At 42.3% G+C, this 18,336-nt stretch overlaps 1 protein-coding gene across 1 annotated transcript in view; it reads left to right on the top strand.

Moving 5' to 3' along the window:
* Positions 1-18,336, top strand: part of Pgm5 (phosphoglucomutase 5) — a 159,980-nt gene that overhangs the window by 23,393 nt on the left and 118,251 nt on the right. The window contains exons 4-6 of the mRNA XM_038331263.1: positions 4,339-4,464; positions 6,302-6,492; positions 7,042-7,196. Coding sequence (XP_038187191.1) covers positions 4,339-4,464; positions 6,302-6,492; positions 7,042-7,196 — 472 coding nt within the window. The remainder of the gene's footprint in view (positions 1-4,338; positions 4,465-6,301; positions 6,493-7,041; positions 7,197-18,336) is intronic.

The following is an 18,336-nucleotide window of genomic DNA, read 5'->3' as shown; positions in this document are numbered from 1 at the left end:
TATCATTTTCCACATAGGAAAAGGTTTGTAGCTGACTCCATCATAGTGTATGAGGAGAAGACTGTGGATCGCCAAACTTGTCTTTGAATAAGTTCTAAGCAATTAAGGTGAAGATGTGGGAAACTTTAAATTAAGAGCTAAAAAAATCAGTGGGTCGTTAAACTTCCTGTGGAAGGTTGGAGTTTCTTTGCAGGCCAAAGCCATGCAGTTCTTTGCGCATCATGGTTGACTACCTGCTCTATACCAAGCACTGTGTCCAGAGATTTTTCAAAGGAATTCGGTAATTACCAAATGTATTTTGGTAAGTGGTTCAAAAATTAAATACCCAAGCCTGGCACAGTGGCACACAATATAACCACAGAACTTGGGAGACTAAGGAAGCAGGGTCATGGTCTTAAGTTGGAAGCCAGCCAAGTCTGCAGAGATACCTTGTCTCAGATAGAAAGAAAGAAGAAAAGAAAGAAAGACAACCAGAATGAGTGAAACTTTTGAAGAACTAAGAGCACAATTTGTTGTTTTACCCATTCATTATGAATACTATAGCAACATTCACACCATGAATATGCTTACCTTACCCTTGTATCAGTTAAAATTGTATAGAAGGCACATAGGAAGCAATAAAACCACCATATGTTGTCCTTCTAGGGCCTCTACAAGACTGGGTACAGTTTTGTGTCACAGTGGTGTCCTCATCTTCCAAGTAATTCAACTAGACTGAAAAGATGAACTATCATTAGCATGCGTTTTTTAAAAATATATTATTAATTCTTTAAGAATTTTATACTTCATACAATGCACTTTGATCATATTCATCCACCCCATCCTCCTCCTCATCAATTCTCCTGGATTTACTCTCCCAACTTAGGAACATGGTTTTTAAAGTCATAGAAACCTTAAAATAGACTGGGTGGTGGTAATAGCTCTGGACTACTGATCCCAAGACTTTCTTGGAGAGTTTTGAGTTGATCATTTGCTCAGATAGTGAGAATTTATTGAAAGTCATGTGATAGTCACTAGAAGCAACAGTGCCCACTTTAAAAATACAGTATCATTTATTTATTCTTCAGTATTTTCATACATGTAAACAATTTATCTTGATCGTACCACCTCCAACCACTCCCACATGTCCACCCTTTACCCTAACATATTTACCCTCCTTTGGTCTTTATGCTCTCTTCTCTTTGGTTTGGTTTTGTTGGTCATGTTTATTTTTCACCCACTGAGGCTACTTTGTGATTCCCTGTGGGAATGTTGATTGATCTTGTTCGTTTGATCTTGTGTGGGTAACTGTAGATGCAGTGAATTCTTAAGTACTGTGGGACAATGGTCTTGTACCCTGTAAAGATTTGTCACTTGTATTGGTTTAATAAAACGCCAATTGGCCACTATCCAGACAGGAAGTACAGGCAGGGTGACCAGAATAGGAGCATTCTGGGGAAGAGGAAAGACTCAGTCTGCAGTCATCACCTAGATGCAGAGGAGGCAAGATGAGAGTTCCTGACTGATAAAAGGTACCAAGCTATGTGGCTAATATAGAGAAGAATTATGGGTTAATTTAAGATGTAAGAGATAGTTAATAATAAGCCTTAACTAATAGGCCAACCAGTTTATAATTAATGTAGGACTCTATATGTTTCTTTGGGACTGAATGGCTGTAGGACTGGTTGAGACAGAAACCTCTGATGACACTTGGGAAGTACAATGGCAATGCTATATATAGAAGACAGTATTCAACAACTCTCTTCCACATCCTCTAGCTCTTATATTCTTTATGTTCCCTCCTCTGTACCTTGAGAAGGAAGAGGATTGATAAAGTATCCTATTTGGGGCTGAGCACTCAATAATTACTTATTTATAATTAATAATTAATAATTACTTATTAATAATTAATGTACCAGTTATGAGTTACATTACCTATTTTCCACTGCAGAAGAAGCTTCTGGAGCCAACATTGAAAGCAGCACTAATCTGTGGGTATAAATATAAATATTTGTTAGTTTGGTAGCATTTCAATTTAGCAAGATAACAGTAGTTGATTTCCCCCTAGAGCCTATGATCTCCTAGATTATGGGCCTTTGACTAGGTTTATAGTATCAGATATTAATTCTGTCCTACAGAGCAGACCTCAAATCCAATGCAAAAAAATTGGTTATCACTATAACCTCCATGCCACTATTGCACCAGTGGAAAGTGTCTACCTTTTTCTTTTTTCAAGAAAAGATTTCTCTGTGTAGCTCTGGTAGTCCTGGAACTCAATCTGTAAACCAGGCTGGCCTCTACCTGCCTCTCCCTTCCAAGTGCTGGGAGTAAAGGTGTGCACTCTTGCCACCTGACTGAAAAGTATATTTTTATTGATCTAGTTGGAGATGCACACATAAAAAATGTACTCATGGATTTTCTAGGTAATTACAATTATGTTATATCTAACAAAATAATTTAAATATGTCTGACTATATATGATTAAAAAGACTAAGACTATAAGAGAGATGAGAACTATCAAACATTAACATCAGGAATATGCATTTTAATTGTTTAGGGAATATTTATGATTTTATAGTTTCTGAGACTTGAGTCTTTGGGGAACTCATTACTACAGCCACATTGTTCTTTGGGTGGTTGCTGTAAAGTGCTGGTGAACATCTAGAAGTAGGTAGATGTTTCTCTGTTCCCCTCAAAATAATGCAGAGATAATCCTATGAGGTAATTTATGTGCTATATTCTTACTGTTTTAAGTGATGAGCAAATTGGAAGCAAATTGTCCTCAGTGTCAAAAGCATGTATAGATAATGAGAGTATTTGATTTTCCTGAATGCCTTGCTTCCTTGAGCTGTCCCTTGTGAATAGCAAATATTTTTAGGTAAATGTTTCAAGAGTTGAAGAACCAGAATGAAATTTCCAAAAATATGTTATAGAGTAAGTAAAATGTCTGAAGCATTTGAAGCAAAATATCAAGCATTTTCAGATGTATAGTTTACAGACAGTAGTTTTTAATTATTTTCTAAATTAATATTCTCCTCATTTCAGAGGATGATCAAATATAGCCTGTGCCCCTTAAAAAGTAATTAAATTTGAGTGGATATTCATATGTCAGTTTAAATGTAAGGGAAATATTTTGAGACATGCATTTATAGGCAGTTGAAAGAGTAATTTATATCACATACTAAATATTAAACCTGGATGTACTGAAAAAATTATTGAAAAATTATTCATTGATAACATCTTTAATGTAGTACAAAGTATTTCAGCTCCATAGTAGTATGACATTGAAAGTTAATAGATGTGTAACTTTAAAAATTTAATTATAAGGGGCTGGAAAAATGCCTTACTAGTTATGAGCATCTACTATTCTCCCAGAGAACCAAGTTTAGTTTCCAGCAGCCAGGCAGTTCATAACTACCCACAACTCCAGCTTCAAGGGATCCAATGCCTCTGGCATCTGCAGGTACCTGTGCTCGTGCACATACCCAAATGTGTGTACACTCCCCCCCCCCACATACTCAGGCACACGTGTGTGAGCACAGACACAGATAAAGAGATGTAACTACAAATCTAAAAAGTTTTTTTTTTTCTAGACAAAATTTTAATTCCCCAAATCTCAAGAGTTTGCTTTTCCTAGGAAAAGTACTTTCTGAGCACTAATTATGTACAGGTAGATGTTTGAAAAGAATGCCAAGTTCTGTGTAATGGGTTTCACTAATTAAATAAAAAGGTTTGTGGGGATTCCCAGTAACACACTGGAGAGCTCTTGTGTTTCCCGAGGAGCTGCAGGTGTTTGGCATTCCCCTGGAAGTGAGGTAGTGAGCTGGGTGTGAGAGAGGGTTTCTGCAAAGTCAGAATCCATCCCACGTCACCAGCTCTGTGCTTGGATCCAGTGTGTATAACAGCATTTGGGAAATGAGGGCCACAGCTGAGGCCACAGTTCCTTTATGTGTTCTCCACCAGCTGAGTCATTCTTGGGCAAACCCACAGGAAAGACCACTGCACATGTGGGCTGCTTGTTAGCACTGGTGTGTGTGCAGCTGGGGGAGTGAGGCACTGGGAAGGTGTGGCCAGGGATGAGCATATTTGTATCCTAAATTCTTCTAGTGGTTAATTTTCCCTTGCAAGAAGAAAGGAGAATAGTCTTTGTACCATTACTTATCTGGAGTTTATCACATTTTGGCTGTGCTGTGATTTGAGTCTTTGTTTGCAAATGGACTCTTCCCTGCCCACGTAGCATACAGTTAGATGGGATTTGGATCAGAATTTTGCACCACTGGGATAGTAAATTTTTTTGTGCCCCTAAAGATGATTTCCAGGCATGCTCACTGACATTTCCTCCATTCTTCCTGGCATCAGTGGAGATCGTGGACCCCGTTGATATCTATCTCAACCTTCTTCGGACCATCTTTGACTTTAATGCCATCAAGAGTTTGCTGACTGGGCCTAGCCAGCTGAAGATCCGAGTTGATGCCATGCATGGAGGTGAGCTTGTGCCTTTCTGAGAGCAGAGGCAGAACAGTTAAGGAGACGGCTACACGTCCAGCTATGTGGAATGTTCTAGAAAATTTCAGGACTCCAGTTACTTTCTTCTGATGTAAATGAAAACAAAAATTGAACAAGTAGATTTGGGACTGTATCATGTGAGTGTGGAGTAGATCAAGACTACCTATTTGTTGACTTAAAAATGTTATATTCTGTAATTCAAACAGCTGAATAAATTATGAAAAACATGGATCCCCATCTTCTTTCTGCAGTCAATGCCCTACTTTCCAGTGTCAACCTTTTTCAGTTCCTCTAGCGAATTTTAAAAAGTATTCATTGCCTTGTTTTGAATAGCACAAACACACAACTCTTTATTAATTGTTCATTTGTGAAGACTACGGGCATCTTACTGAACTTCGATGGTCAACTCTCTATCGCTCTCAGCAGTCCCTGGCAGCCAGTTCCAGTTATCTTTCTTCTGCTTTTCCTTGCTTTTCCTTTGCCTTTTCTAGAAGGGGATATTAATGGAAGAATAAATTCCGGAGTCTTTTGCTTCACGTGGCACTCAGTACCATTCTTTAAAATGATGCTCATGGCGCGTGTGGCTCTGCTTGCTCTATGTTCCTGTTGAGCAGTATTCTGCTATCTTGATGTATCACGGTTTGTCTACCACCCTTCTCAAGTCTGTATTCTTCTTCCTTCAAGTCCTACTCAAGACACTGCTTTCTCTGGGAAGCCTCACTTTGGGTATCGCTTTTATAAGTCTTGGAGCCCCACTAGATAGCTCCCCCCTTTGTCTCACCTCTTCACTCATCTGCAGATTTGGCTTGTCTCACTATTAGATGAGGGCCCAGGAATGTAAGACTCAGCACCTCACCCTCTTTAATCAGATCCTTTCAGTTCTTAACATAGGGGTTCAATGCTAGGTCCCCTGGTCCACACCATGGCTCTTATTGCATTGCATTCGTTGTTGTGCAAGGGGTCCTCTGTTTTACATGAAGCTTCTGAGATTTGGATGCTTAACTTGGCAATGCTACAACAGTTGTACAAAGAGAATTACCTGTGCCCTTTAGTGCTTTTGATATACTCAGTTGAAGTGCTTACAACATGAAAACCAGCAGGTAATAAATCATATTATAGAGTTGATATCCTTAAGGTGTAGTGATGGGAGCGGCGGGCAGGCCTGCTTTTCATCCCGCCTGGCTCCCAGCGGCCTGGCTAGCTTATGCCCCGAAATAACAACACACAAACTGTACTCATTAAACATTGCCTGGCCCACCAGTTTCAGCCTCCCATTATCTAATTATCACATCTTGCTTAACCCATTTCTAATAATCTGTGTAGCACCATGAAGTGGTGTCTTACTGGGAAAGATTCAGCATGTCTGACCTGGTGGTTGGCTTCATGGCGACTGTCCCAGAGAGGAGAGGCAGGGCAATTGCCCGAGGCATCTGCCTCACTCCCAGCATCCTGCTCTGTGTACTCCACCCACCTATGTTCTAACCTATCAGGCCAAGAAGTTTCTTTATTAACCAATGAGAGTCCTCCATCACTTAAGGCAGTGTTTTAGGAAACCACAAGGAAAAAAAATTTCACCTCATTGGATGATTGACATCCTTTATCTGCTTAGCAGAGTCCCTGACACATGGTAGACGATCAATAAGTGATGATTGATAGGATTATTATTCTATGTTGTGTCCTAAAAAATGACAGTATAGTTTCTTTTCTTCTTCTGGGCTATTAAGTGAGTTGTTTTTGTCTTTTTCTAACCAGAAGAAAATACCTAGGGCAGAGCAGTCCTCCAAGTGTTTTTACATTCTCATCTGTCTCTTTTTAGTGATGGGACCCTACGTGAGAAAAGTTTTGTGTGATGAGCTGGGGGCCCCTGCCAACTCTGCTATAAACTGTGTCCCACTAGAAGACTTCGGAGGGCAGCACCCAGACCCAAACCTGACATATGCAACCACCCTTCTGGAAGCCATGAAAGGAGGAGAGTATGGATTTGGAGCTGCATTTGATGCTGATGGGGTAAGGGGAAGGGCTCCCAGTCTGTGACCTGCTCCCCATGTGAAGGAAGATGTATCAGAGGCCAGAGAATCTGGAATGCATGTGCATGGGACATGCATGGGACATGCCTCTGCTCTGCTGTTCAGGGCTAGATAGACCATGAAACGTCCACAACTTTTCTCAGTTCTTGAGAAATACTATTTCTTTAAAAAAATAGTCAGGCAATTAATTTCCATTCATTGCTAGCTTTGTTGAAAGCACCACGTGAAAGAAGCAGCTATTCACCAGTTGCTACAGTTCTCGAGTCTGTGGGGGAAGAGAGGGCCTAAGGCTGTGGAGGCCACAGAGGCATGGAGCAGCTGTGCACATATCTCGGCAGGTGGAACACATCCAGCTCTACCGAGATTCTGGGCCCCTGAGGAATGTATATGGTTTCCCATGCGTCCTTTGGTCTATCCGATTGTTTTAGGTTGTTTAAACGGCAGGAAAGTGGCTTGCACTGGTGATAGGAACTGGGTATGAAGAACAGATGCTTCTCCCTGATAATTTTCCACACATTCCTTCCCACAGGACCGTTATATGATCCTTGGCCAAAATGGCTTCTTTGTGAGTCCCTCAGACTCCCTTGCTGTCATCGCCGCCAACCTCTCTTGCATTCCGTATTTCCGTCAGATCGGGGTTCGAGGGTTCGGGAGAAGTATGCCAACCAGCATGGCTCTGGACAGGTAAGCAAAGATGCTAGTGTGATCGACCTTTGTTGGTAGCTGGCACTCATTCCCCCTGCTCCACTGCAAGCTGAGTGGCAGCCTGGGGACTTAGGGATATGGTGTGGTGTAGCACTGTGAGAAGCAGGTGGCCTGAGCTGGATTCTTCTTTCTTGTTCGATCTCTGTGTCTTACTTTTCTTATCTGTAATATGGGGATGCTAACAGTACCATCCTCACATAGATTGTGGGGAGGTATGGATGAGGTCATGCTTCCTGCCACCATAGGCGCTTGCTTGTTCCAAAAGTCACATAAGTAGAATCCTCTACTGTGGGCTTCTTTGCATCATTTAATCTTGTTTTGTTCATCCATATGCATTTAATTGAAACATAGTGAATAGCTCATAACTGTGTAGTCTTCCCCAATCTGAGGGTATATATGAGTAAAATGAAAAGAACATGGAGCTTGAGGTCAGATTATGTTATATACAAGACTTGGCTTTCACGGTCATAAGTGCGTAGAAGCAGGGATGCTACATCACAGGTTGTTGTAAGAATGAAGTCACTGTGGGTAGAGAGCATACAACGGGAGGCCCACTCTGGAGGCCCTTGTTAGAGGGACCTGGATTTAGTCAAACCTGGAGCCTCGGTCGTGCTAGATGCACTCTGCCAGTGAGCTACATTCTTGTTCCCACATCTGATGTTTTCGGTATTAAAAGAGCAGAGCATATGCACTGGAGAAGTTCGAAACACTGACAAATGAGAAGACAGAAGTTATCATACCATTCCCAGAGTTACCTGTGGCGATAGGTGGATTTTTAACTGTCCCGAGTCTTGTTCTGTGTATGTATTGTACAGATATAATTAAAATGTGTAGATATAATTAAAATATACACCATATCTGTGCATGATGCATAGTACTGAAAAGACCAGAAAGTCCATACTGCTGTGCTTTTTTTCTTATCAATTTATAATCTTCAATTTTTTTTTTTTTTTTTTTTTTTTTTTTTTTTTTTTTTTTGGTTTTTTGAGACAGGGTTTCTCTGTAGCTTTGGAGCCTGTCCTGGAACTAGCTCTTGTAGACCAGGCTGGTCTCGAACTTACAGAGATCCGCCTGCCTCTGCCTCCCGAGTGCTGGGATTAAAGGCGTGCGCCACCGCCGCCCGGCTTCAATTTTCTTTTATTAAAGTTTTTTTAATCATTTGAAACCAACTTGATATTTAGGTTCTCCCTGAACATCCCCAAAATATTTTGAAGGTTTGTTTTCCTGTAGTAAGACCACATCCCATGAAAATTATCACATGTACTCACTCGTAGGTGGTTTTTAAACATAAAGCAAAGAAAACCAGCCTACAAACCACAATCCCAGAGAACCTAGACAACAATGAGGACTCTAAGAGAGACTTACATAGATCTAATCTACATGGGAAATAGAAAAAAACAAAACAAGATCTCCTGAGTAAATTGGGAGCATGGGGACCTTGGGGGAGGGTTGAAGTGGGGAGGGGAGAGGCAGGAAGGGGAGCAGAGAAAAATGTAGAGCTCAATAAAAATCAATAAAAAAAAGACACTAAAAGGATAATATGCTAAAAAAAAATCCCATGCCACACATCAGGTCTGGTTATATCCTGCAGTCTTTTTTTTTCTCATTTTTTTTTATTAAAGATTTCCATCTCCTCCCCCTTCCCTCTCCTCCCTTCCACCCATACCCCTACTCCACCCCTCTCCAAGACAAAGAGCCATCAGGGTTCCCTTCACTATGTTAAGTCCAAGGTCCTCCCAGCTCCCCCTAAGTCCAGGAAGGTGAGCAACCAAACTGACAAGGCTCACAGTAGATGTAGTCCATGCTGTAGAGTTCATGTTCATTGCCGTTGTCCTTGGTTTCTCAGTCCTCCTCCACCGTCAGCCACATTCAGAGAGTCCGGTTTGGTCCCTTGTTCCATCAGTCCCATTCCAACTGGACTTGGTGGTCTCCCGTTAGATCTGTCCCACCGTCTCAATGGGTAAATGTACTCCTCACGGTCCTGACTTCCTTGCTCATGATCTCCCTCCTTTTGCTCCTCATCGGGACCTTGGGATCTCAGTCCGGTGCTCCTATGTGGGGCTCTGTCATTTTCTCCATCCAATGCCAGGTGAAGGTTCTATGGTGATATGCAAGATATTCATGAGTATGGCAATAGGATCTGTACATTTCTGGCATCCTCTCCTCAGCTGCCCAAAGGACCTAGCTGGGGGCGTCTTGGGATGTACTCACTCATAATTGGTTTCTAGCCATAAATAAAGGACATCGAGCCTATAATTCGTAAAAAATCCTAGAGAAGCTATATAAGAAGGTGAACCCAAAGAAAAACATATAGTTATCCTCCTGGATACTGGAAGTAGACAAGATTGCCGGACAAAAAATGGGAACATGGGGGTGGGGTGGGATGGGGGGGGATGGGGAGAGAAAAGTGTGAAGTGGAGGATGGGAAGAGCTTGGGGGAATAGGATGGTTGGGATATAGGAAAAGTGGATATGGGAACAAGGAATTATATATCTTAATTAAGGGAGCCATTCTAGGGTTGGCAGAGACTTGACTCTAGAGGGGTTCCCAGGTGTCCTGCAGTTTTTCTTTATCTAGTAAAACCCTTGCCTTTTGTTTTTTTTTTTTTTTTTTTTTTTTTTTTTGTTTTTTGTTTTTTTTTTTTTTGTTTTTCGAGACAGGGTTTCTCTGTAGCTTTGGAGCCTGTCCTGGAACTAGCCCTTGTAGACCAGGCTGGCCTCGAACTCACAGAGATCCGCCTGCCTCTGCCTCCCGAGTGCTGGGATTAAAGGCGTGCGCCACCGCCGCCCGGCAAAACCCTTGCCTTTTGGCAGTGACTTTAGAGAGATCGGGTCAGTTGTCCTATAGAATTCCACCTTCCAGATTATTTTCTTGAGGTGTTATTTATTCAATCATTCCTAATGTAAAAGTTGTATACTGTAAAGTTTATATGTTTGAGAGTTTAAATCAATGAGTCTGGAGAGTGTAAGCATGCGCTTAACCAACACTTGCATAAAGGTGTGGGTTATTCCCATAACTCCCCCAATTTCCCCAGCTCTTCCGCTCCCTACAGCCTTGCCGTAATTTATATCACCATGGAGGCCTGCCTGTTTCAACTAGACACAGCAGGATCCTTTGCCATGTCATCCTCCTTGTTTTTGATTTATCCTTATCTTTGCCTATGCCAGAGGCACGTCTCTCCCTGTCATGCAGTGTATTATTAATAAGTGAGGCTCTCACCATTTGTTTTTTTCCAGTTTCTCATTGATAGACATCTGGGCTCTCTTTGCTGGTAGCTATTTAAAGGTTTTGTTGTTGACACATTTCAATTACTCCTGGGTAAATGTCTAAGAATAAATGTCAATTTTAGGGTAGCTGTACATCCAGAGAGCAGACAAACTGTTTTCTCTTGTACATGTTTCTCAGCAATGTGGGAGTTTGTGGTTGCTTCATCCTCGCCAATATTTGGGGGTCGGGACAGACTTTTAACTTAAGACATGCTATATGTATGCTAGATACCATTTTATTATAGTTTAATTTTTCACCATCCAATAATTGATGATTTTGAATTATTTCATATGCTTATCAGCTGCTTGTTACCTTCTTTCATTATATATTCATCCAAAGGGTATTTGCATGTGTTTAAAGTAGGGTTACTGTGGTTTCCGTTACTGATTTTGTTTTTGTTGGATTAGTCTTTTGTCAAATATAGTATTGCCTGTATTTTCCCTTCCTGTAGTCAGCCTCCACTGTACCTGTGTGTGTGTCTGTGTGTGTGTGTGTGTGTGTGTGTGTGTGTGTATGCGCACGCGTGCGCGCACATGCATATGGAGGCCGGAAGTCAACTGCACGTATCATTTCTCAGATGTTGGTCACATTTCAGTTATGAGATAGGGTTTCTCACTGGCCTGGAAATCATCACATGGTCTAGGGATCTCTGTGTCTCTGCCTCCCCAGGGCTGGGTTCACCAGGCTGCCACCATACCCAGCTATCTAATATGGATTTTGGGAATTCAATCCAAGGCAAGCGCTTTACTGACTGAACTGGTTCTACGTTTCATTTTCTAATTAGTGTCTTTGGATGGGCAAAGATTCTAAATTTTTATGAAATCCAGTTTGCTAATTTTTTTCATATGCTTCACTAATTATATTGTTACGATAAATGCTTTTGACTTCTATGAGGACTATTAGTTTACTCTTGTTGTGTGATACTCTTCCTGGGAGACACGAGCCAGCATCTACTCACCCCAGATAAGGAACTGAAGACAGACCACGGTAAGGATACCACCAAATTCAAAGTTGGTGAACCAAGTTTTTTTGGTATTGCTTAAAGGAATTTGGGGAAAGGGGTTACTCCCAGGAGCAGAAGTGACTCCAAGACAGCTGCATCACCAAACCCTCCCTTCAGCATGGGTGACAGCTCATCAGAGCTCTGGAGCCCTGCACAGCCTGCAGGCAGCTCGAAAGGTTGGCAAGTGTCCTTTCCAACTCCTGAGGTGGTCTGAGCCTCTCCGGGTAGCTGGCTGGTCTGAGCTTCACCTAAGGAGTCTGCCTTATCTCAGTCTCTCAACAGTCCTTACAGCTTAGATATGTGTGGGGACAGAGGGCCCTAGTGTACCCGGCCAGTTTCAGGGGCTTCCTGAAGCCCTTCAGTTGTTTACTTCTTTGGACCAGGCAGGCCTCAAACTCACAGAGATCCCCCTGCCTCTGCATCCAAAGGGCTGGGATTAAAGACGTGTGCCACCACTGCCTGACTTACTTCCTGATCTTAATGAGATTCCCTCCAGGATGGATGGTTCTCAGAGGAAATTGCTACACAACATTCTTTAGAGCAGAAAGATATTTCCCCTATGTTTTTCTTGTGGATAACTGCAGTCCTAACATTTACATTTGTGCTTTCAATTTCTCGTTCATTTTAATGTGTGCCGTGAGGTAACAGTGAGGATCATTTTTTTCCATATTCAGTCGCCCCGCCTCTATTTATTGGAGGAATTTTTCTTTCCACTGAATGGGGTTGGTTTCTTTGTTAAAATTCGACTGATCATATGTATATGTAGATCTACCTGGACTCTTTATCCTATTCCATTTATTTTACTGGCTTTTACAGAGATGCTACACTGACATCAGGTCAACCATCCAATCAGTTTCATTCTTTGTCTAGCCAATACATATATATTTACGAGGCTTTTCCCATTACTACATACATTTTAGGATTGATGTGTCAGTTCACACCAGAGCCGTTTGGGACCTTGACTGAGATCCTGTTGAATCTGTGAAGCCATTTGAGGAGGATTGCATTTTAATAATGTTGGATCTTCCAATATGTGGATGAATTTCCAAATAGGTTTTCTTTGATTTCTCTTCCATATAAACTTGAATTTTTTATGCAGATGTTTCATAATTTTTGTTAAATTTGTTTGTTTCCATATTTTGATCCTGTTGTACGTAGAATAGTTTTTTTTTAAGAATTTTATTATTTTTTATTTTTATTTATGTGTACATGTGAATGCCATATGGCACACGTGGCCAAGGAAAGGATCCTGGGCACTATGCAACTTATTTGATATTTTAATTTTACAGGATTCTACTTAAACCCGATTTTATAATTTAGGCAGAATTTTTATATAACTTACTTAAATTGGCAATAGTTTTGTGAGGAAATTGTGCCAGTCATTCCTCTCTTCATATTATCCAGTCACCAGGAAAGTTGAGAGCCTTGTACTGGGTCCCACAGCTAATTGGAAACTGGCAGGATTCGACCCCATGTCTTTTGATGCAGGTTACTGTCGCGGCTTCTCAGGGATCCAGAGAGTCCCAGTCAACATCCCTGAAAACGTTGCCCAGCTCTCCTGCAAGGTAGCCATGGCCAGGAGTGGAAGTTTCATTCTGACAACAGAAACCGTTCGTCCCCTTTTCTTGTGGAAATGTCCCAGTAGCTCTTGATTGCCCTTCATCCACTTTCCCAAGAAAATCTCCGTTCAGTCAGAAACCAGAGGCCTTGCCTAGAGATGCACAAAGGGCCTGTTCTGATATGTGAGTGGCCGTTTTAAAGGATTATTCATGCTTGCTGGTTGGGATTCAGAATTCCGTGAGGCTCTGACGTGCTGATTTGTTTTGGGTATTTGATCTGCTGGGTCGCTCCCTCTGGATCCCCATGATGGACACTTTATAAGCCTCTTTCTTCCTGGTGAACAAATGCAGATTCAAAAGTCTGTCTTCTTGTGGTTTCCCAAATGACTTATTAATATTATTTTAAATGAATGGAACCGTGGGATTGTATCCACAAATGCCAGGGTAATAGTTGAATGCTTGAGCTATATCCGAAGGCCTGCATAACGCCCGGTACTTCAGAATGGGTGGGCATCTTTGAAACTGAGGAATTATCCAAACTTTCATTATTCACAGATAAAACTGGTGCTTCCCAAAAAGAGACTTTTGTTGTCTCTGATTTCTATTCTCACAGTGTCACTAAAGCAAAGATTGCATTTACTCCTGGATAATAAGTTTCCGTTTGGAAAGTGGCATTCTTTGGGGACGCTGTCATCTCAATGTGTCTGATTTGTGGCACAGATGAGTTACGTTGTTGGTACAGATGATTTGAGAAGCAATGCACATTCAAAATATATTTGTGGCCCAAGGTCCGTCTCCACCCACATGGAGGTATTAAATAATCCTTGGTGTCATCATCATTCAGTAATATTTATGAAGCTCCCATCTGTGCTTGGGACTGTGCCGAAGGCTGCATAAAGCAAGTCAAACATGCAGCCTCAAGATCCACTCACTAGAGTGGAATTCTCCTTGAAGAAATCCTAAGGACCCAGCTATGAGAATCATGTTTTGACTACAAACAAGGCCACAAATGTCCAGACGGGCTAGTGACCCATTAGTGACCTTCAACCTTTTCTTTACTTTGGGAGCCACCTGTGTATTTAGTATTTATTCACTTGAGAATATTTTCCAAGCACTTTCTATGCCCTAGATGTGGTCCCCTGCTATGGCAGAACTCACTGTCTAATGGGAAAGGCCGAAAAGAACATGTAAAGAAAAAACATAGGCACCCAAATTGTAATGTAAGGTATGGGGATGTGAAATCGATACACTAAAAACTTGGTGAGGAGGGGCTGTCTTGCTTAGAGAGGGTTGTTACAGAAAGACTCTCTGAGGTCACCGATAGGTTGTGGGCCATCAGACACATTCAGCAGGGCCTGGCTGCAGGCGAGGATGAGAAGTCCCATACAACGCATATGAAACCACTTACCCCTGAGGCTGTGGTTTACCGTGGTTTGCTGCCAATCCCCAGCCTAAAATACGGGCTGTAGCTTATCTTGATCATGCTCAGCTGGTTCCTGGAATTCAGACAGTGTTAATCCTGCAAGTACGCAAGTTTCTACTGATGTATGGTGACCTTAACCCCTGTCACGTCCACAGCTCTGTGCTCTTTCATCTCCTGCATCAGTCATGATATACATGGCAACAAGAAACACAGTGAAGAGTTAGGGCCTGATCCACTCAGCTGCCATAGATTGCCTTTGCAACAGAATGATGGAAGCATTTTGCCTTGGCAGATAAATATGGCTTTGTCTTCTGTACTGAGACAGCAGAGAGAAAAATTGAGAAAGCCTTTATCATAGGTTGCCGTGAAACGCTTCTCGCCCATTAGGATGAAGGAAAGAAAGAGACAATGCTCTCAAATGAGATGCTTTTGCAGAGGTCCCCGAGTTCAGTTCCTAGCAACCACATTGGTCAGTTCTCAGCTGCCTATATCTCGAACTCCAGGGAATCTAATGCCTTCTTCTGCCCTCCACTCACATGCCCATACCCCCACACAAACATATTTGCATATACATTATTAAAAATTCAGCTAAAAACCAAGAGGCTTACCAAAGAATCTAATAGTCTAGGGAGGCATAAATGAAGTTAAGGAACGCCACCCCGCAAGGCCGGAAAAAAATAGGGAGGCCAATGTGAGGAGCAATGAGGATCCCTTAGGACTGGGGGGCTGAAGGGCAAGGATCAGTGAACTCTACGTTTGGGCTCTGGAGCTATGAAGCCAGCTGTCAGAGGGGGCTGAACTCCAGGGAGGGAGAAATCTCTGCCCTCTGACTCCCAGTCTTCTGCTGGTACCTCCTATTGACTAACCCAGAAGGGAACTGGGGGTTCCTGTTAGGAAGGAGAGTGGAACACTAAATAAAGTGGGGATCAAGGAATGGGATGGGGCAACCAAAGTATCAATCATCAGGGCAACCGACACACCAGCCATCCAGGATCTCTCAACTTGCTCTAATACTTTCAGGCTCTCTCCTTTGGGGGACCCCACAGACAGAGAAGTTGGTCATACCCATCTTTTCATAATTGGTACAATGAGAAAACCTTTCCTTTTTTAAAAATTGGTTTCTTGCATAAACTAGTTTTGGTGCTGATGCTCAAACGTAGGGCCTTGCACATGTCAGGCAAAGTGCTGGTCTAGCCTGCAGGGCTTATTTTTTACTACTTAAACAAATCTAATATTTGTGTTTTCTCGAATTGACTGCTCCACCGCAGACCACAGTGGTAAGCCTGAGTGTCCCGTTGTGTTTCTGACTCAGTCTCTCCTTTCCAGTCTTGCCTTTATTGCTTCTGGTTCCCATGTGCCTTCTTCCTTCTGCTATTGAAATAATTGATAAACTGGTCTCCTGCTCATCTTCATCCTAGTCTGGATTCTCCCAAGGAACTTGTCCTAAAGCACAAAATCACACCTCTCTCCTTTCTGAAAATGGACTGGCGGCCTCTCGTGCTTTTATAAGGGGATCCCTCCCACACCCTGTTATGACATCTTCAGCCTTCTAGACATGTGCTGCTTACAGTTGCCCTTGTCCATGGCCTCTTCGGTGCCCTTCCAGGGGCTTCTCTGTGAGAAGTGTGCTGCCTTTGCCTGTTGCTCAGCTCGGCCTTTTCCTTTTAAGTCTGGAGTCTTCACTGTGAGTCTTCAGTGTCGTAGTTCCTCCACCTTATAGCAAAGTATGAGACTTAACTTCATGGATCTTACGTCTCTGTAGTAACTGGAACTACAGACGCTGTCCTTTTCTTCATAAATTGGCACAGTACATGTTTTTGATATATACTTATTAAACAAATGAGTGACATTCCTTCACTTTTTGGTACTTAACATTTTGGAAAAATGGTTTGTAGAACACCACACATCGATGCACACAATTCTGAAAGATTTCTGTGCTCTGCCAGCAGGGCTCCTTTGACTTTTGTACCAAGATAAATGTAGCAATGCTACTACTAGGATACGAGGAAAAATAGCCCAAGTGATCCCGACAGAGGGATGCCTGAAGACCCCATCTTATTTGGGTGTAATAAACTCTGGTTTTCATGTTCATTAGTTGGCATTTAATAATGGCAGGTGAGAACTGAAGCTTATGTTATGTGTGACTTCATGTGAGAGGAGATGAACACAATCACTTCCTAGTTAATAATTCAAATCTGCCCCCAGCCGGACTTCAGCTCAGGATGATCGGCTGCATGGCTTGGTAAATGAGAGGAGCGGTGGTGGGCTCACTATTGGGATATTTAGAACAGTGGTCCTCAGCCTTCCTAATGCTGCGATTCTTGAACACAGTTCCTCATATTGCAGTGACCCCCAACCATAAAATTATTTTCCTTGCTACTTTATAACTGGAGTTTTGCTACTGTTACGAATCATAATTTAAATATCTGGTATGTGACCCCTATGAAAGGGTTGTTTGACCTCCCCAAAGGGGTTGCAACCCACAGGTTGAGAACTGCTGGTTTAGAGAATGTCTAACACTCCCTGTGTGGACTTTGTGTTTGCCTCCTGAGAAGGATGCTGAGATAGTGTGTACCTGATATCCAGTAGTTCTGCATGTAGGTATCAGGAGGGACAGTGGTTTAGTGGAGGGCATTTGTGTATGTGGTTAGGGGAAGAGGAGTAAGCGAGTAATTTTGAAAGAAGGTTCCTGGCTTTGAAGACATTGGGTAAACCATCTTTCCTTCAAGTCTTAAGAGTCGCCTTAGGTTTCTGCTCCGTGAGATTGTCAGAAAACCATTGTCGCTGTTGACCAGGCAATCTATGTTCCAAACTCTGTAGCCCCTTCCTTTCCACGGGAGTGGAAAGATGAATGACTTTTGAAGTCCCCTCTCTCTGGTCTGCTGTGTTGTTGAGGTTTCTTTGTCATTCCTGATCCTGTCCTGGATGGGCACTGAGATCAGTGAAGGAGTCCAAAACCCCATCTTCAGCCCTTTAACTGACTCGGCCTCCTTGGCCTTTGGCAAATCATATTGACCACCGACAGATTTAGCCATACCGAGTGAATCCCCTTAGCATCGTCGTGATATTGACTGGGTTTAAGACTAAAGCAGGGTCTCAGAGAATGCCAGTAAATCAGGGGTATGCCATTATTTGAGCCTCATTATGGTTTGTGGGAGGAGGTGCTTGCTTCAATAACCTCTTTTCATTCTTCATGACTTAAAGTATTTATCTATTGTGGAAAGCAATCTAAGGGCTGGAGAGGTGGCTTCATGATTTAGAAGGCAATCCTATTGGCTGTTGTGAGGAGCAATGAGGTAACCGGGCAGATAAGGACACTTGGTGTTTTGATGATGGTGACAGTTGTACACATTTCATACAACCCATACACAAGTAAAATGAAGGAAAAGCGGGAGTATTGTAAGTAATACTTTAAGAAGAGCAACAAAAGAATCAAACCCATTTATGTAAAAGAAAAGAGAGACTTTCTTTTGATCCTTTCTCTATGGCCAGCATCAGGAACCATCACTTCCTGTGGGTGTCTCCCTATGGAGGATTTCATACGGAGACCTTCTGAAAATGTTGGTTGGAGTCAGAGGACAGGAGAGACCTCTGGATTTTTTTCTCTTTGTGTCACACCAGAACACGTATGTGTTCCGAGCAATCTGGTCTTCTTTGACGAAGACTTTCCTTTTATTTAGGGCTAGAAGTTTTTAAGATTTGAAGATCAGTCATCAAATTTACTGACCACAACAAAGACACAGAGAAGCCCGAGAGTGCTGTGTAACTCTGACACATGTACTGGCGTGTAGCACTGCTTTTATATAAGAGAGAATGAGGAAGCCATCTCAGGCCCTCTGCATTTTCCAGGACATGAGAATGTTGTGA

Source organism: Arvicola amphibius, chromosome 1, assembly GCF_903992535.2.
Source record: "Arvicola amphibius chromosome 1, mArvAmp1.2, whole genome shotgun sequence".
Taxonomy (NCBI): Eukaryota; Metazoa; Chordata; class Mammalia; order Rodentia; family Cricetidae; genus Arvicola; species Arvicola amphibius.
The sequence above is the reverse complement of the archived record's forward strand: the minus strand, read 5'-3'. Positions and strand labels throughout refer to the sequence as shown.